Source organism: Haplochromis burtoni, unplaced genomic scaffold (assembly GCF_018398535.1).
Source record: "Haplochromis burtoni strain Fernald_Lab_line unplaced genomic scaffold, NCSU_Asbu1 Contig_511, whole genome shotgun sequence".
In the NCBI taxonomy this organism is placed as follows: Eukaryota; Metazoa; Chordata; class Actinopteri; order Cichliformes; family Cichlidae; genus Haplochromis; species Haplochromis burtoni.
Window position 1 is genome coordinate 161,464 of NW_024582872.1, and position 19,554 is coordinate 181,017.

The 19,554-nt window shown below is 42.4% G+C and overlaps 1 protein-coding gene across 34 annotated transcripts in view; it reads left to right on the forward strand.

Moving 5' to 3' along the window:
* ttn.2 (titin, tandem duplicate 2) overlaps nucleotides 1–19,554 on the forward strand; it is a 227,432-nt gene that overhangs the window by 141,686 nt on the left and 66,192 nt on the right. For all 34 annotated transcript variants that reach the window (XM_042214006.1, XM_042214024.1, XM_042214023.1 and 31 more), the window contains 33 exons: nucleotides 320–622; nucleotides 724–1,248; nucleotides 1,358–1,660; nucleotides 1,929–2,085; nucleotides 2,212–2,354; nucleotides 3,618–3,736; nucleotides 3,849–4,026; nucleotides 4,192–4,476; nucleotides 4,561–4,854; nucleotides 4,963–5,262; nucleotides 5,421–5,729; nucleotides 5,866–6,092; nucleotides 6,193–6,507; nucleotides 6,621–6,735; nucleotides 6,871–7,179; nucleotides 7,269–7,450; nucleotides 7,641–7,770; nucleotides 7,880–8,031; nucleotides 8,274–8,421; nucleotides 8,516–8,736; nucleotides 10,214–10,310; nucleotides 10,517–10,813; nucleotides 11,283–11,582; nucleotides 11,948–12,262; nucleotides 12,500–12,723; nucleotides 14,822–14,972; nucleotides 15,060–15,341; nucleotides 15,480–15,782; nucleotides 16,270–16,575; nucleotides 17,464–17,745; nucleotides 18,703–18,890; nucleotides 19,111–19,222; nucleotides 19,329–19,467. In XM_042214006.1, coding sequence (XP_042069940.1) covers nucleotides 320–622; nucleotides 724–1,248; nucleotides 1,358–1,660; nucleotides 1,929–2,085; nucleotides 2,212–2,354; nucleotides 3,618–3,736; nucleotides 3,849–4,026; nucleotides 4,192–4,476; nucleotides 4,561–4,854; nucleotides 4,963–5,262; nucleotides 5,421–5,729; nucleotides 5,866–6,092; nucleotides 6,193–6,507; nucleotides 6,621–6,735; nucleotides 6,871–7,179; nucleotides 7,269–7,450; nucleotides 7,641–7,770; nucleotides 7,880–8,031; nucleotides 8,274–8,421; nucleotides 8,516–8,736; nucleotides 10,214–10,310; nucleotides 10,517–10,813; nucleotides 11,283–11,582; nucleotides 11,948–12,262; nucleotides 12,500–12,723; nucleotides 14,822–14,972; nucleotides 15,060–15,341; nucleotides 15,480–15,782; nucleotides 16,270–16,575; nucleotides 17,464–17,745; nucleotides 18,703–18,890; nucleotides 19,111–19,222; nucleotides 19,329–19,467 — 7,711 coding nt within the window. The remainder of the gene's footprint in view (nucleotides 1–319; nucleotides 623–723; nucleotides 1,249–1,357; nucleotides 1,661–1,928; nucleotides 2,086–2,211; nucleotides 2,355–3,617; nucleotides 3,737–3,848; nucleotides 4,027–4,191; nucleotides 4,477–4,560; nucleotides 4,855–4,962; nucleotides 5,263–5,420; nucleotides 5,730–5,865; nucleotides 6,093–6,192; nucleotides 6,508–6,620; nucleotides 6,736–6,870; nucleotides 7,180–7,268; nucleotides 7,451–7,640; nucleotides 7,771–7,879; nucleotides 8,032–8,273; nucleotides 8,422–8,515; nucleotides 8,737–10,213; nucleotides 10,311–10,516; nucleotides 10,814–11,282; nucleotides 11,583–11,947; nucleotides 12,263–12,499; nucleotides 12,724–14,821; nucleotides 14,973–15,059; nucleotides 15,342–15,479; nucleotides 15,783–16,269; nucleotides 16,576–17,463; nucleotides 17,746–18,702; nucleotides 18,891–19,110; nucleotides 19,223–19,328; nucleotides 19,468–19,554) is intronic.

Genomic DNA, 19,554 nt, shown 5'->3' on the forward strand with positions numbered 1-19,554 from the left:
TTGTCACTGAGCAGAAACGGGAGCTGGAAGCATGTAAATATAATAATAACCACTGCAGCCTGACGAGCCCAGCTGTAAGTAAGCTATTAAGACTCGACTGTACACCGTGTTCCTTGGTTTTATATATGCGCGGAATAGTTTTCTATATGAGATCGCTGCAAAAAGTGCAGCCTTACCTAATGTCCACCTACTGTTACTCATTTATATCAAGATTCTAGTTGGTGTTGGTATGAAAATGAATATTTAGTTTTCCTAAGTTTTCAATGTTTGACATTTTGCTTCCAAGAGAAATCTAACTGAATGCAAAATCTTGTTCCAGATGCTCCTGACCCACCAGTGGATGTGGAGACCCACAACCCCACATCCAGTACTGTTACTCTAACCTGGAAGCCTCCCATGTATGATGGTGGCTCCAAAATCATGGGCTACATCCTAGAGAAGCAGCAGAAAGGAGAGGACAAGTGGGAGAGGTGCAATGACTTCCTGGTGCCTGTACTATCCTACACCGTCAGAGGATTGATAGAAGGAAAGAACTTCACCTTTAGAGTCAGAGCTGAAAATGCTGCTGGGATCAGTGAGCCATCACGCAACACGCCATTTATCAAGGCCGCTGATACCATTGGTATGTATCAGCTGTGTGGTCTCGTTCTCTCTCGATCTATCTCTCACTTTCTCTATTTCTAGGTACGCATTTCGGTTTGTCTGATTTTATTTCTCTCTTAGATCCTCCAAAGGTTTTCCTGAGTGGCAGCTTACAGTCTGGTCTCGCCGTGAAGCGAGGCTATGAGATCTGCCTGGATGCCAACATTTCAGGATCTCCGTACCCTCAGATCACCTGGTACTGGAACAACCAATCAATTCAGCCTGAGCCACTCCGGAAGAGACCTGAAAAACCCCTGAAGAAGAAGGTGGAAAAGAAGGAAGAGGAAAAGAAGGAGGAAAAGGAGAAAGAAGAGGGGACAGCTGAGAAGAAAGAGGAGAAGGAGGGAGAGGTGAAAGAACCTGAGGAAAAAGAAGGCGAGGTGAAAAAAGAAGGCGAGGTGAAAAAGGAGGAGGAAGTTCCACAACCAGAGGTCGAGGAGCCAGACTACCCCACCATAAATGAACGCCTGGCCATCGACAATAGCCACAAGGGTGTATCCTCTATCGTTATCAGGGACTCGATTCGCCCTGATCATGGTGTCTACATGGTGAAGGTGGAGAACGACCATGGCATTGCCTCGGCAACCTGCGAGGTCAACATACTCGGTGCGAGTTCTTTTGTGTTTTCTATAACCAAAGCTTTATACTTTAAAGCTAATCATGTCTTAAAAAAAGATACAAAAAGTTCAAATCTGAACATTTATTCTGTCTACAGATACTCCCGGGCCTCCCGTAAACTTTAGATTCGAGGAGGTGAGGAAGAACTCTGTGATCTGCAAGTGGGATCCCCCTCTGGATGATGGTGGCAGCGAGATTCTCAACTACACCCTGGAACAGAAAGACAACTCCAAGCTGGAGATTGGTTGGAGCACCGTTACCGCAATATTGAAAGGATGTCGTTACTTGGTGCCCAAACTCATTGAAAAGAAGGAGTACATCTTTAGGGTCGTGGCTGAGAACAAGTATGGTGCAGGCCCACCCTGTGTCTCCAAACCGGTCATTGCCAAGAATCCTTTTGGTATGGGTGCATTTATTATTATTCTGGTCTATGCTGTAAGCTAGTTTTTGGTTTTGTTTTATTTGTTTGATGTTTTTTTCAGCTTGGTTTGTAAAGTTTTAAAGCACAAAAATGTTTGTAACTGATTAAAGGTCAGCTGAAATTAAATATATGTCATTATGTAGATTAATTAACAGATAACTGCGCTATTAATGAACTTAAAGGTATATGAACAATGGTAACATACCACTTATTTTTGTTCCGCTATTTCATCTCGGTATGTCCTTAGAACCTCCCGAAGCACCTGATAAACCACAAGTTGATGACATCACAGCCAATAGCATGCTGGTCACATGGAATGAACCAAATGATAATGGCAGCCCCATCTTGGGATACTGGGTGGAGCGCCGTGAGATCAACAGCTCACACTGGGCACGTGTAAATAGGTGAGAAAACCATACAATGTAACCATTTTCTTTCTTTCTTTTCCAATTTGCAACAAGACACATGAAAGTGCATATTGGCTTGTGTGAGGGTAATAACAAAGCCTTCATGGTACCTTTGGTCTTCAGGAACATCATCCCTGTCCCTGAGCTAAATGTTGAAGGTCTGATCGAGGGGCTGACTTACATCTTTAGAGTTGCTGCCGAAAACCAGGCCGGCCCTGGAAAGTTCAGTGTTCCCTCTGAACCCAAGACTGCCCAGCCAGCGATTTGTACGTAAACTGTTCTAAATCCTGTGTTCGACAGAACTGTGAGTTGTCACTAAATGTTTTATTCTTAGTTATATCCATCTATAACACTTATTTAATATTTGAAAAATGAGCAACTGGCAATTTTTAGAATTTAGAAGTATGAAGAAGAAAAAGTTATGGTAAAATTATTTGCTCCTTTTAAGATTTTCTTTTGGGTTTTTTTAATACTTGTCACATTTATATGTTTCAGATAAAATTTCAAACAAATTTTAATATTAGAAATTGATAACCTGAGTAAATAGAAAATATTTTTTAAAAGATTATTTCATTCACATTCACATTACAGGGCCTTGAAAGAGTCCTGTATTGTTATTTTTCATCACTACCTCCCTGAGTCGGGAGGGGATCATTTGTGCGTGTGCTGCCTTCCTTGGATGTGGTAGTCTTTGTCAGGTTCTCTCCGGAATCGAACCCTGATTCCCCATTACCTGTGGTCAAACATGGCAGGCAGATAAAGTGCCATCGAAAGTTAATATGGCAAGCATTCGAATGAGACATCGCCGCCGTGGAGGGAAAGGGTTACAGTTTAACATTTTGAAGAGTCCTGTTGCATCTGGCATAAAATGAGCAAATGAATGGAACCATGAATTCTCTTCTCTACTAGAAAATCCTGAAAGAGAATATTCAGCCATCACTTTGTGCCCTGAAGCTCAAGCGCACCCAGGTTATGGAGCAGTACGATGATACAAAACACACCAGCAAGTTCACGTTTGGATGGCCTAAAAAGCCCAACTGAAGGTTTAGGAGTAGCCAAGAGTAACTCCAGACTTAAAACATATAGAAATGGATTGACATGACTTCAAACAGGGCAATATGGCTGAATTCAAACATATCTGCAAAGAAGAGTTGACCAAAATTCTTCCACACCAATATAAAAGATTCATTGCCAGTTATTGCAAACACCTGATTGCAGTTCTTGCTGCGAGAGGTGGTAGAACCAGCTGTTAGGTTCACTTTTTCATATAGGGCCAGGTAGGTTTGGATTCTTGTACTAAATGAAATCATCATGAAAAAAACAGCATTTTCTATTTACTTATGTTGTCTTTGTTAAATACAATTTGTTTGATGATCTAAAACATTAGATTAGATGATTTCCAAGTGTTTTTTTGTTTTAGTATAATATTCGAACTGAATTACTTCCTACCTCATCTGGGTATAGTTATTCTCACTGAAATATAGTCAATCGTAGGGTGAGATTCATCTGTGTTTACTTTGACCCTACAGTGCCTCCAGGTCCTCCAGTTGCCCGAGTGGCAGCAACTACTGACCACTCCATCGAAGTTGAGTGGGACCCGCCTGCTGACAATGGAGGTGGGGAAATCCTGGGATATCATGTGGATAAGGTGAAAAAAGTTACTTCTCATAGGTTTTTAACTTTGTTTTTGAGATTCTGTCATGTTAGAAGTTGATTTCAGTCCTGATGGATGTTCTTGTTTGTTCTGTGGTGTTATTCAGGCTATGGCTGGTACCAAGGACTGGTCGAGATCTACGGAACGTCCGTGGAAGACTCGGAACTTCACTGTTTATGGAGTCAGAGAGGGAGCAAAGTACACGGTCAGAGTCATTGCCTGTAATGCTGCTGGAGAGGGAACACCAGGATTCACAGAGTCTGTATTCGTCAGAAATCCTGCAGGTTAGCTGAAAAACTAAGAAAAATGTTTTTAAAAATGTAGAAATTTGAACCAGTGTTCAATTAGATCAAATCTTGGTTAATTTCGTATTGATGTATATCTTCTTCTTCTTGTATTTTATTTGTTTGTTTTTCATTCTTTGCTTCTTTGCTGGTCATCACTAACAGAGATCCCAGTAATTGAATTGGATCTGTCTGTCAAGAATGGCGTCGTGATCAGAGCTGGAGAAAACCTCCTTATACCTGCTACAGTCACAGGTAAACCCTACCCAGCCATCACCTGGACCAAGGATGATGGCAAACCCGACAAAGACCGTACAGAGATCCTCACTGAGGACAACAACAGCATCTTTTCAGTCAAGAATGTCCAGAGGAAAGACTGCGGAAAATATCAAATCTCCGCTTGCAACCCCAGTGGCATCAAGTCTGCATGGACCAGAGTGGAGGTCATGGGTGAGTCCAGGACGCTAGAATTCAGTCTGAACTTGTAATTAGTTGAACAAATGATCAAACAGGATAATATTGTTTTATTTTCAGATGTCCCGGGACCTGTCACAGACCTGAAGCCTGTTGTTGTCACTCGTAAGATGATCTTTCTGAACTGGGATGACCCTGAAGACGATGGAGGCAGTGACTTGACCGGCTTCCTCGTGGAGCGAAGAGATCCCAAGATGCACACATGGAGGCAACCTGTTGAAACCGCCTCGTCCAAGTGTGAGTGTGTGGGCATTATGGAGGGACAAGAATACCTGTTCCGTGTCATCGCCAAGAACAAATACGGCCTGGGCCCACCTGTTGAGCTAGGACCCATCAAGGCTGTAGACCCACAGGGTGAGTGCTACGTTTATTTTCATTCTATGGATGTTGGGGATTTTGTGTTTAGAAGCAGTGTGAAATGTGGAAGTGTATTTGAAACAAGTTTCTTGTGTGGTTTTGCAGGCCCGCCATCATATCCTGAGAAGTTCCACTACACTGAACGCACAAAGAACTCCATCACGTTCGCCTGGAAACCACCACGTAATGATGGCGGCAGCCCTATCATTGGTTACTTTGTTGAGAAAAAGAGGCAGGACCAGCAGGCCTTTGAGCCCTGCAACACTGAGATCTGTCCCAACATGACTATGACTGTGGAGGGCCTGGATGATGCCTGGATGTACGAGTTCAGAATCAAGTGTGCCAACCTTATTGGAGAGAGTGAGCCATCCATCCCACTGACTGTGGTTATCCAAGATGATGAAGGTAAAGCCTGAAAACTTCTACTTGTTCAAGTAATGGATGGAAGAGTTTTCTCCAGAGAAATGTATATAAAATAAAGAAGTCAACCCTAGTGGATGCTAATAGCTTGGCTCATGGCTCATACATTCTGATTTGGTTGATTTCTGTCTTGCCTTTCTCAGTGTCTCCTGAGATTCACATGCTGAAGCAGTTCAAAGGGGACACCATTACTGTGAAGAAGGGTGAATCCATCGAGATCCCAGCTGATGTCCTGGGACTCCCCATCCCTAAGATTGAGTGGTCTAAGGATGACATAGTGATCGAGAAGCCTACTGAGACTCTACTGATGGAGACAAATGTGACTGGCAGAATGAATTGCAAGACCATGCTGTCCATCCCAGCAGCCAACAGGAGGGACCGTGGCAGTTACACTGTGGCTGCCTCCAACAACATGGGTTCAGCCACGCACACGGTCTATGTCATGGTGCTTGGTGAGTTGAAATCATGTCACCGTGGTGGTACTTTATAACATAAAATATGGTGTTATGTTATTAGTTATGCTAGTTCTGTTTGTATCAGAGTAACCAGCTGACAGTGTCCTGACTGAACTCATGCTCTTCTCTTCAGACCGACCAACTCCACCAAGGAATGTGACAGTAACCAATATCAGAGGTGAGTCCTGCTACCTCAACTGGGACGCACCACTTGATAATGGCGGAAGTGAACTAACCAACTACATCATTGAGAAGAAGGAAGTGGTAACAGAGGTGCCTGAGGTGGAAGAGGGACAGGAAGCTCCACCTGAACCGCAGTGGGAGGAGGTTACAAATAGTATAATTGAGAGAAAATATGGGGTATGTCTTTATAATAGTAGCACCAACTACAAGTTATATTAATAATAATAAATGTAGTCCAATTGGTTTCCAATGGTAACATCACCTACATCTTCTGAAGGTCTGGAACCTGGAAGACAAAAAGACCTACCTTTTCCGGGTACGGGCTGAGAACCGCTACGGTAAATCTGATCCCTGCACAACTGAGGAAGTTCAAATTATAGACCCCTTCGGCCTTCCTGGCCCTCCAGAGAAACCAACAATTGCAGAGTACTGCAAGACCTCCATGACTCTAACCTGGGAACCTCCCAGAGATAATGGAGGCTCCACGATTATTGGTTACTGGCTGGAAAAAAGAGAGAAAGGTACTGCTTACTGGGCTAAAGTCAATAAGATGCCCATCACAAAGAGGGGCATGAAAGGCTGGGAGTACCAGGTGAGCTGTGTAGCTTTCTAGTAATTTTAGCATTTATTTTAAGGAAAGCACTGCCTCGGTGTGTACAACTCCTTGTTTAGAAATTGAATACTGTTGCATTATGTGTCTCTCAGGTGACACGTCTGTTTGAAGGAACAGAGTACGAGTTTAGGGTCGCAGCCTGTAATTCAGCAGGAACCGGACCTTTCAGTGGACCATCTGACTCTGCCTTTGCTGTTGACCCTCTCAGTAAGTAAAGGACAATGCATTTCTTTTTAAAACCCACCAGCTTACTTAAAGTCTGGTGTTGGCCACCAGATTCGGGGGGATGATGAATGATAGAATTTGGATACTTTTTTCACATTCTGTTGCTTTTCCCTGCAGCTCCTCCAAGCATGCCTGCTGCTCCCGAGGTGGCCGATAAGACAAAACACAATGTCACACTCTCCTGGAAACCACCAGAGAGTGATGGTGGCAGTCCCATCAAGGGCTACATTATCCAGATACAGGATGAGGGGACATCAGAGTGGGTGAGAGTAAATGATCCTGAAACCCTGCACCCCACTACTGAGTTTACAGTGCCAAGCCTCCGCGAGCTGAAGCGCTACCGCTTCAGGATCATTGCTGTCAATGACATTGGAGAGTCTGATCCCAGCCCCCGCACTAGTGAAGTTCTTATTGAGGATGTCCAACGTATGTCTGAATTTAAAGTAATTTTCACTACAATAAGTAGATACTGTGTATTTCATCCACTGATGTGTTTATCAATTCCTACTCAACAGTTCCACCTTCAATCACACTTGATGTGATGGCAGATGACCTGGTTTCCATCCGTGCTGGAGATCCCATTAGAATCCCCACCACCATCAAAGGCCGGCCCACTCCTAAGGTAACCTGGGACTTTGACGGCAAAGCCAAGTCGCACAAGAAAAACAAACTCCACACACTGCCTGTGGACTCTGAGGTGAGACCTTAATACCACATTTTCAGGAAAAAAAAAATCACCTTTTTGAAGAGTTCGTGCCCTTCTTTCCCTTATTTTTCACTTGTCTGTTAAAATTTTATGAAACCATTGCATTATTATGTTTGTGTTTGTATTTCTTGCAAAATACATAAGACAATTCTTTAAATATTTTTTTGTTTTGCTTGTTCAGGTGGAGTCCACAGACACCACTTCTGTTGTGACTATACCTGTCAGTCTGAGGACTCACTCTGGACGTTACACCATCACAGCCAAGAACAAGTCTGGACAGAAACACCTCAACATCAGGGTCATTGTCCTCGGTATGTTTGTGACTTTTTTTTAAGAGAAGCATACTTATAGATGACTAGCAATGGCAGAGTGGCATCTTTTTCCTGTGTCCTAAATGTTTTACTGTGCTTGTGGCTGCAGATGTTCCCGGACCTCCAAAGGACTTAAAGATTACTGACATCACCCGATCAACCATGAGGCTGATCTGGAAGCTCCCCGATACAGATGGAGGAGAGCGAATCAAGAGTTACTTTATTGAGAAGAAATCTGTGACCGACAAGGCCTGGACCAAGGTAAACATCACCTTGTTGTCAGTTTTTCTATCCTATTTTGCTAAGTTTCAAAAGTAATGCATGGAAATAGTCCCTTTGATTAGATGTTGCAGGAATGGATAGAGACTCCCAGGCTAAATAGTAAGCTGCTTCTATGATTCTAATATGTCCATGACTCAGAAGCACTAGATGTAACAGCTAAGCTTAACTTTAAGATTCTGCTGTTTGTGATTGATTAGCTGAGTTTTTTGCTTTGTTATCAGGTTAATGTAGCCTGTGCTAGCCAGGCCTACGTGGTGCCAGGACTGCTAGAGGGTCAGGACTACCTGTTCAGAGTGCGAGCAGAGAACCGATTGGGATTCGGCCCGTTCACTGTCACCACTGAACCTGTCCGGGCCAGAGACCCCATCTGTGAGGACTTGTTTGGAATTTCAGCTCCAGATATGCAGCACATACTTCCAAAGTTTACATGAATTGCCCTAATATTAACCATCCTCTTTCTCAGACCCACCTGACCCCCCCACCAAGCTGAAGGTTAACCTGGTGACAAAGAACACTGTCACCTTGAGCTGGGAGGCTCCCAAAAATAATGGTGGCTCTCCTGTGAAGCATTACATCATTGAACGATTGAGCTGGGACACCACCGGCAAGGAGAAAGAGACCTGGAAACAGTGCAACAAGAGAGATGTGGAAGAGCTCACCTTCGTGGTGGAGGATCTCAAAGAGGTCAGGCTTTCCTCTTCAAAGTATTCCTCCATGTACTGCTTGTTTCCTGTATTAATTAGAATCACATTTATGAATACATGGCTGGAGAAAGGCATATTTTAAATGTCACTTTTTGTCCTAGTTTTAAGATTGATCATTTTCTTTCTGGAAGTTATTTAAGATGATTTCTAGAAAACTCAAACTGATAACTGATGAAAATGTAATGCAATAAAAGTTGATTCTGTTCATCGGGGTGTAGCGTTTTCAGTGGGAGAAACGTTTTGTCACTCATCCAACTGACGTCTTCAGTCTCAGCTGACTGCAGGTTTCCCACCTTATAAACAGGAAATTTGCCCAATAACTGAAACAAGCACCACCAGTGAAAAATGGTCAGTTTCAAGATCATTAATATGCAAATTCTCATGACCACTGATCAATGTCCATGAATCCCATTCACAGAGAGTTGGGGAATGGCTGCAATCACAGCATTGTAAGATGGTGACAGATGTACCCTTAGGCCCCCTCCGCGATTCAGAGATGGTCTTTCCCTTTTCACGTAAATGGCCTCCTTGACTCCGCCCTCAAACCAGCGTCCCTCCCTGTCCAGGATGTTACATCCTCATCCTTGAAAGAGAGTCCACTGGCCTGTAGGTGTAAATAAACTGCAGAGTCCTGGCCTGACGAGGTGGCTCTTTTGTGTTGTGCCATCCACTTAGCCCAGGGGTGGGCAATTCCAGGCCCCGAGGGCCGGTGTCCTGCAGGTTTTAGATCTCACCTTGGGTCAACACACCTGAATCACATGATTAGTTCGTTACCAGGCCTCTGGAGAACTTCAGGACATGTTGAGGAGCTAATTTAGCCATTTAAATCAGCTGTGTTGGTTCAAGGACACATCTAAAACCTCCAGGGACACCGGCCCTTGGGGCCTGGAATTGCCCGCCCCTGTCTTAGCCAGAGGTTGTTTGGTTTCCCTGATGTATAAATCCTGGCAATCCTCCTGGCACGTAACAGCATACACTATGTTACTCTGTTTGTGTCGGGGGATCCGATCCTTGGGTGGACCAATTTTTGGCAAAATTTTTCTCCCACTGAAAACGTTACCTCCAGATGAACAGAATCAGCTTTTTGGGATTTCCTTAGCTGGATGATCAAGGATGCATTAAGACATAATGCAATAAAGATTGCTTCTTTTACTTTAAAGTTTTTTAAGATGATTAATATTTAGTGCATAATCTTTAACCCACTCTATCTCTTTGCGATGTTACTGTCATATTAACTTGTATTTCTCCAACACAAAATTTGAGAATTAAGCCAAAATGTATCCTGCAGAGAGAGTTGCTTCTGAAGGACATTTATATTTTTTACTTAAAAAAAACTAACAACAAAAAATAACAGGAGAGGATAAAACCTGAGCTTTCAGCCCACTTTCCACAGTGATTTGGGAATTTCTACTGAAATTTTACCCAAACTTTGTGTTGACTGTCTTGTTAATCTACAGGGAGGAGAATATGAGTTCAGAGTAAAAGCTGTAAATGCTGCTGGACCCAGCCGACCCTCTGCCACCATTGGACCCATGGTCATCAAGGATCAGACATGTGAGCAACAGCCTCTTCAGCCAATGACAGGCTACTCATATTCCACTCTATTTGACCAGCACGTTTGTTTTTTAAGTCAAATATTCATAGGGGCTGTTTCACGAACATCTGTGGGTGCCTGAGAATGTTGCATTCAGTTAACTTTATGATGTGATTAACAAACTGTTTGTTTTGTCGATCATAACAAACGGATCATCTCTCTGCAGGTCCGCCCACTATTGAACTACGTGAGGCTATGGAGGGAGAGGAGGGCTGTGACATCAGCATTGTTGCAAAAGTTAGTGGCTGTCCGTTCCCCAGCCTCGTTTGGCACAAAGCCAGTGTGGACAAACCTGAGGAGAAGTCTGCCATTCAGTATGACCAACACATCAACAAACTAGTAACCCAGGATAAGTGCACCCTTCTAATACAGCAAGCCAGCAGGCATGACAGCTCACTCTACAGCCTGACCGCCACTAATAGTCTGGGCACTGTTTGCAAGGGCATCAAGCTCTCAGTGTTTGGTAAGAAATTCAACCTAAAGATGTTACATGTGTCTTTTCAACTCAACAAAGCTGAATCACAGCAAACCATATTTCTCATCAGATAATTTAATTTAAAGGCAACAGCAGTACAAGTTTCATTACCAGACGTGAGGCCTGGCAGAGCGCTGTGTCACCTTCAAATCAACAGTGCTATGCCCAACTCAAAGCCTTTGCAGTATCCAAAGTTGGTTCTTTGTCTAAAAAAGTTTGTAATGTTCAATTAAAAACAGCAATCTTCAGAGAGAATGAGAATGTCATTTTGTCGACTTGTATTTTGAAACAGAGACTCAGTTTATTCAAATTGTGTGATGTTCTCAAATCAAGGTTAAAAGTCTCGTAGCAGTTTAATTATCAGGTGATAGCAGGTTTGATCATTTGATCACTGGTTGAAGTGATTTCCAGGTCTCTTCAGATATACATATATGACTCAGCCTCCCTCCCTATGTAGGGCCTCCCGGTCCCCCAGTCGGACCAGTCAAGTTCACGGAGGTGTTTGCAGAAAGAATAGGCCTCGCCTGGAACCCTCCCATCGATGATGGTGGATCTAAGATCACCAACTACGTGGTTGAGAAGCGTGAGGAGAACAGGAAATCGTGGGTCCATGTCTCCAATGATCCCAAAGAGTGTACCTATGTGGTAACCCGGCTGACCGAGAACCATGAGTATGAGTTCAGAGTCATGGCTCAAAACAAGTTTGGAGTAGGCCCACCACTGGTCAGTGATCCAGAGAAGGCCAGAAATCTCTTCAGTGAGTTTAGACCATCACGTCTTCACCCTCATTACACAAATGAGGACAAATAACTTGTATTACACTTTGTTAATATTATCTATTACATGTTAAATTATTTCTTTACGGTCCACTTACTGCATAATTTACCGTCATCATTTTCTAATACTAAAAAAACTACTGTCAGTTCTATGGTTTTATATATCAGGATATATTAAAAAAAGAAATTGGCCTTTAACAGGCCAAACGTAGACAATATTACATATTACACTGTGTCACTAACACCCACACCTCTAGAGGATTCTGATCTGTCTGTCTGGTAATTCATAGACAAATGATGTATTGATTATGGGTGGATCGTGGATAACAGCCCTGTCCTCTTGCAGCTGTCCCCGGTCAGTGTGAGAAGCCCACTGTGACCGAAGTCTGTCTGGAGTCAATGACTGTCAACTGGGAAGAACCCAAGTACGATGGCGGGTCCCCCATCACTGGCTACATCATCGAGAAGAAGGAGACCACTGCCAAGCGCTGGATCCGTGTCAACCGTGAGCCCATTAGGGCACTGCCACTGGGCAACAACTGGGATGTCACTGGGCTACTGGAAGGGGCCCTATACCAGTTCAGGGTCATTGCTGTCAATGCTGCTGGCTGTGGACTGCCCAGTATACCTTCTGACCCCATACTCTGCAGAGACCCCATCAGTAAGACAGAAGTTATTATTGTGTTAAAGCATGTTAGCAGCAACATTGCAACAGAGATTAGATCCTGTTAAATGATTCTCGAGCAAAACTAAAATAAATGATCCCAAATGAAATGTCAAACTCCCGACAGCAAATTGTGTTGGTGCTGAAACATGTTTTACCATTGTGTATGCTTCTAATCACATTTGTGATTTAGCAGAAACTAGAGCTTTACAGTATTTCAATTTGTGCATGCAGAGCCTCCTGGACCGCCCACTCCAAAGGTAACAGACTGGACAAAGTCTACAGTTGAGCTCGAGTGGATACCGCCTCTGGTGGACGGAGGGTCAAAAGTCACAGGCTACATTGTGGAGTTCAAGGAGGTGAACAAGGAGGAAGAGGAGAAGAAAGCTCAGAGGAGGCTACTCCTGAGTGTAGCTGAAGAGGAGAAGGAAACAGAAACTGAAGAGGCCTGGGAGAAGGTAAAAAGAGAAACAGATTGTGACCAGGTGTTCGGCGGGGTTATAAAAGAAATCATAAAATGACAACGCCACCTAGGGCAATTTCACCCCCAGGAAATATACATTTAAGAAAAATAGATTAAAGGAATAAAGAGAGGCCGCACAGATTCGAGGATGCACACCGAGGCAGGTTGGCTCCAATATTAATACAGTTTTATTTACGGTTAAAATAAATAAAATATTACAAAGCAAAATGTAGCGTCGTTGTTGACAGTGTCCTCAAGTTAAAAATAAAACAATCATGGAACTTGGACTTACCAGCAGCCATGGACCCAAAAGAAAATCACACAAAAAGAAAATCACTACAGCCCACCCGGTGCTGTGCAAAAGAAAGTGTGAAAACGACCCCCCACCTGAGGTCCCAGGGCCACTGGCACGTCCTCCGTCCACTGAAATACAACACAGAGCAATACATTAAAAGAATAAAAGGACACTGAGCATCAGGCTCGCTACAGATCATAAAAACTAAAACCAACTGTGATTACTTTAATAAAAGACACACACACACACACCAAACTGGAAGGCTTGCGCCCCACGAGTCAAACTACAACTCGTGCTTGTGGTAATTGTCCAGGTTCGAAATAAAATGGGCAGCAAAACACAGCTGATTTCCCACTTACTACTACTTAGTTCCGAAAAGAAAACCTAATTTCTGCCGTTCAATAGGCTTCTGAACAAATTTAAACTTTTTAACATTCTGCAAAATTGCAAAACACTCAGCTGTGTCTCTAATAAAACCTCTGTAATTTGCTCTGCTTCAGTTCAGCAGCATCAGGTAATGTTCATTTATTGATTAATGGTTTTCTTTCGTTTTTGATCTACTGCAGAATAGTTTTGTAAAATCGTTTTTCTGTTTTAGCCTCAGCTATACGTTGACACAAAGGCATCTGCTGTGATGCTCACACCTTAGATAAAGTCTCGAAAGTGTCAGCTTCCTTTTTTTATGGTTATAAAAATATGTAAATGTACTGATCTATGATCTGAATTATACTATTGACTGAGTGTCTGAGGCTAACAGTTACACAGTCATACCAAGACTCTGTCCTGATAGTTTCCACTTTCTCTTTTGTATCAGAGATACTGAGACAATATTCAGGATAAATAACCATGAAAACAATTTATTCAGTTTAGAGGTTTACACATCACATCATTATAATCACAGAGCCCATTTCACTTGAATCGTCCACTTGATGGCGCAGTAGAGCAAATGAATCATCACAATGCTTCGAACCATGAGTCGACCGGTTGGATGGAAGCTTCAGTTCATCTCACCATCACTACCTGTAGCTGTCATATGATCTACTCGCTTGCTGATCAATCCGTCGCAGTGTGCCAGCATTTACTGCTGCTTTGCGCCTAACGCACGGGAGGAACGATCCAGAAAAACACCGGCTTAGCTTTATACGGGCTGAGGCACCCTGCAATCAATATGCAGGAGGGTTCCCAATTAACCTAGTTGCGCAGGAGAGCGCGAGGGCGGTAGAGCGAGAGAGAAAGAGGAAAAGAAAGGCAAGTAGCCCATCCGGCTACATCATGAATAACAACAAAAATATAGTGTTAAACTTCAGATTCTTTGTTTTTATCTGTTTTTATTCATCCAGTTGCTTGAAGTGAATCATAAATCTGTACATGATAAAAACAAAGGAAGAATGAATACGCTAAGGTGAAAACCACTTAGTTTGAATTGTTTGTGAACATATGGGTGATGTTTGGGGTGGTCCTTCCTTAGGTCCATAAAATACAGCTATGTTAGATAAAATACCATATGAAACTGTTCTAGATCCATTTGAATAAAATGCAGTGAATAACATGAGACACCAATGCATTAAATCTATGAAGAGAGCGAGCACTATGGTTGTAATGATGCAGTAAAATAATGTAATCTGTGTATATATGTATCTTTACTTTACAGAGTGACATCAGTTGCTCTGAACTCATCTTTAATGTTGTAATGTTGACTTCAGGATTTGAGACATCTCCACAAAGCCAATGAAGATCCAGTATGTAGTGTTTTTAACATGATTAAGTGAACGTTAATTTGCATTTCGCCTCTGCCCAGGCAAAGGACACTGAGATCAGAGGAACTAAATTTGTGGTGGCTGGCCTTAAGGAAGGTGGTCTGTACCGCTTCAGAGTCCGAGCTGTGAATGCTGCTGGAGTAGGAGACCCTGGATTAGTGTCTGAGCTAATTGAGGTCAAAGACAGAACAAGTAAGATACAGATCCAACTTTAACATCTGGAAAAGCAATAATTTTTGTTAATAACACAAACGTAAAAATTGTCCCTGTCTCGTGCAGTTCCTCCTGAGATGGATCTTGACGCCTCAGTGAAGGAGAAAATCGTAGTCCATGCCGGTGGCACCATCCGCATTATCGCCTACGTGTCCGGCAAACCTGCCCCACAGATCACTTGGTGCCGGGATGACAGTGAGGTGCCCAAAGAGGCCGTGGTGGAGACGACAGGCATCTCTAATTCACTGGTCATTAAGAACTGCAGACGCCAACACCAGGGCATTTATACACTAAGTGCAAAGAACGAGGGCGGAGAGAGGAAGAAGGCGGTCATTGTTGAGGTCCTGGGTGGGTAATCACATTCACCTCAAACAATTTGAACATGCTGATGCATAAAGAGCTGTCCCATCCACTTTCTTAACCGCGTATCCAAGTAGAATATGGAAGCTTTATGTGCAGAGTCTGACTCAGTCCTTATCTCTACAGACGTTCCTGGACCAGTTGGTCTTCCCTTCGCTGGAGAGAACCTGACCAATGACTCCTGCAAGCTGACCTGGTACTCCCCTGAGGATGATGGCGGCTCAGCCATTACCAACTATATTATTGAGAAGAGAGAGTCAGACCGCATGGGTTGGACCTCTGTATCTTACACAGTGACAAGAAACAATGCTGTAGTACAAGGACTCATCGATGGCAAGGGCTACTTCTTCAGGATTGCAGCTGAGAACATCATAGGCATGGGACCTTTCGTCGAGACCGACAAGATGGTTCTCATCAAAGATCCCATCTGTAAGTCCAACGTGTAGTAACCTGAAAGGAAAAGAGTCCCTTATTTAACATTTTAGTTGTAACTTCTTTACAATTTTAAGGGTAATCACCAAACTAGAAAAAACATAATAGGAGTTATTGCTGAATTGTTATATACAAAGTTTTTTTTTAAATCCTCATTTCAAAGTTGCAACTATTAGGCATGAAATCTTTAGAAGACGCTGATTTTATGTCATTTTAAAAATTAATTAATTCATCAATTAATTATTACAAATTTGTTTTAAATCTATGGAAGCGCAAAAATAGTTTTTCAATTATATACTTTCAATAATTTGAATGTTAATTATAACCTGGAAGTAATTCTTTTTTACAAGTCAACTCCTCACAATTTGTGCAGAATATCTACAGGAAAACAACAACAACCGCTCGTGAGGCACGAAACCCTTTGACAGTCATTTGGGTAGAACAAAAAAAAACTGCTGTCACTCTGTGTTTGTATCTTCTGCAGCTGTCCCAGAGCGTCCTGAAGATCTAATCATCACAGCTATTACCAAAGACTCCATCTCCGTCACCTGGAGACCACCCAAATATGATGGTGGTGCAGATGTGACCAGCTATGTCCTTGAGTCCCGAATGATAGGCCATGACAGCTTTGTGAGAGTAGGCGGAGAGGACAAGCTGATGGACAGACGGTTCACACTAACTGGGCTGAAGGAAGGCTCAAGCCATGAGTTCAGAGTCTCAGCTGTCAACCAGGTGGGACAAGGCAAACCATCTTTTGCCACCAAACCTGTGCAGTGCAAGGATGAACTTGGTAAGTGACACAACATGACAACATTCATTTTATCAGAAAAACATAGTGACTCACCAATGTGAAAACCAAGGATGGTAACTATGATTCAACATAGCTTATGAGGTATAACAGTTGTTTCAGCAAGTTGGTTTTGGGATGTAATTCGAGGTTTGTCAGTGTTTTGCCATGTAATGACATAAAGAGATGTTTTAATGCTTCAGTTGTCAGCAAATGCCAGAGGTTGTATGTTTTTATTCAGTCGTTCTATTCTGATAATGGAGATAACTTGAGTTTTCCTGGTCTCACGGATAAACTGATTAGATTCTGATTGTCAAAGATCACGGTTACCTTAATCTCACTAAACATACTTTTGGCCAATATGTTATTTGCTAATTATGAGAAAATTTAATACAAATATCTAAATGGCAGAGTGTCACCGTAGTGTGTGTGGAAGTCTTATGTGTTAACCCTGCTTCTCCAAATAATGTGAAAAGACAAAATTATGACATTTTATATTCAAAAGGTCATATTCATGTGTAAAAATACATTTTTAGGTCAGGTTCTTCTAGGTCGTATTTGAGCAAAAGAAGGGAAGTCCAAATATGGTTAGATACTGAACTGATGACATTCACTCATTTTTGAACCACACCTTCATGTGTGCAGATTGTGGGGTTTAAGCTATGTGTGAACATTCCTGTTGCCTATGTTTGTTCATACGGAATAACTGTAAATATATTTTTATTTTAAGTTATTTTTAAAGGCTTCAATGCATCTGTGCATCTTTTGCATGTGACAAAATGTGCCATTATAACTGTTGTAGGTGTGGAAATAGTCTTATATATCAGAGAAAATGATCTAGGGGAAGATTTTCAGCTGATATAATAACTAGCTTAACTGTTACCCCTGCAGAGCCACCGACTCTGGACCTGGACTTCAGGGAAAAGCTCATGGTAAAGGTGGGAGACACCTGCATGCTGTCGGGACGCTACAGTGGCAAACCGGCCCCTGCTATCACCTGGACAAAGAATGATGAGGACCTGAAGGCAGATGAGGACATCAGCCTCCACAGCACCACCCACCACCTCAGCCTCAACATCAGCAAGGCCAAGAGAGAACACAGCGGCCGCTATTGTGTCAGTGTGGAGAATGCTGCTGGCACTCGCTCGGGAATCTGCACCATCACTGTGGTCGGTGAGTCACAGCAAAGAGCTAATGACCTGACCAGCTGTGGAACTGACACAACACAAAAGTAGCATTGATCCAAACCAACACCTAACACCAGAAATGAAGGATATGTTAATGGATGTATCGAGATGAGTGGTCAGCTGCTTGTACATGACTCAAAATCAAATCAGAGGTTTAAAAACTAAAATTCAGAAAAGGCACTTAAAACAGTGCCTCTGTCTGTCTGAGCATTTAAGACCTAATGGCCACGTGTAGTCTGGAAAAAGTCAAGATTTTTTAGACTACTTGGATACACAACACATCAATTTCAGACAGAAAATTAGAGTAGTAAGTATACTGGAGCTGCAATATGGACCATAAGAGAGATTTATGGTATATTATCAGGAAAATGAGGTGCCTGAAAGGCTCTCTCTGTTCTTTTTAAATACTATAGGAAACAAAAATAAGCAATCTGAGGGTGACGTACTGTTTGGGCAATGTGCAACATATTCAAGATATGAAGAGGCCTGGTTTTTTCGAGAACTTGTATATAAGGAGGAAAGTTTTTTATTTGATTCTGGGGTTAACAGGGAGCCACTGATGAGAAGCTAATATGAGAACATTATAGCCTCTTTTTTTAGTTTTCTTTTCTCGTTTCTTTTGCTGCATTATTTTGGATCAAGCGAAGGCTTTTGGAGGAACTTAGAACAACCTGATAACTACAGTAACTGAGCCTAGAAGTAAAAAAGGCTTGAACTTGTTTTTTAGAATTACTCTGAAACAGAATGTTTCTATACTGCAGAAATACTAATGCTTTAGACTTTAGATATTTTCCTTTACTTAGCATGTTGAACAAGTAACTGTTTAAATGTGTAATAAATGTTACATTTGAGTATCCCAGTATTATAACCTTTTATAAGCCGAGGCATGAAAATAAATGAAGATTTTCATGTTGCTGATCGCTGCAAATTATTTTCCTGTCAGACCGTCCTCAGCCACCAGAGGGACCCGTAGAGTTCAACGAAGTCTACAGGAATTACATGGTAATCACCTGGAAGCCGCCTCTGGATGACGGAGGCTGTGCTGTCTCCAACTACATCATTGAGAAGAGAGATACCAACAGAGACCTATGGATGCCTGTCACCTCATCCTGTACCAGAACCACCTGCAGAGTGAGTAGAGATATTTTAAGCACAGAAAATGTTGGAAACAGTGACGAGAAGTGCAAATCTGGGCCAGACTTTTAGTATGCACCTTATATGTAAGAAGATCCTGTGAAGATCTTTGATAAAAAAGTTTGTTTGAAATGCCTGAATTTTTACCATTCTTTTTTTTTATTCTTTTGTTATCAAGACAATATTACAAAGGCTTTGATTACTAATATCCTTTCAGGTGCCAAAGCTAATCGAGGGCCGGGAGTACATCATTCGTATAATGGCTCAAAACATCTATGGCATCAGTGACCCTCTTCTGTCTGCAGAGACTAAAGCTAGAGACATTTTCAGTAAGTGATATTCACAGAGAACGACACACAAAGCCAGCAAGCAATCCGCTTTTGTGTTTATAAAGTAAAAACAGCATGTAATTGCATTTCATTGTGTCTATTACAGAGACACCAGATGCTCCCAAGCAGCCTCTGGTGAAGGAAGTTTACCATGACTCTGCCCTAATCAGCTGGGAGCCGCCTGCTGATGGAGGGAAACCAATCACAGGCTACATTGTGGAGAGGAAGGAGACCATGGCCAACAGGTTCATAAATACATGTAACACTAATAATTTAGGGCCCAGGTAATGTTTGTAGGCTTTTCTTCTAATTGCTTTTTCGTGTACTTACAC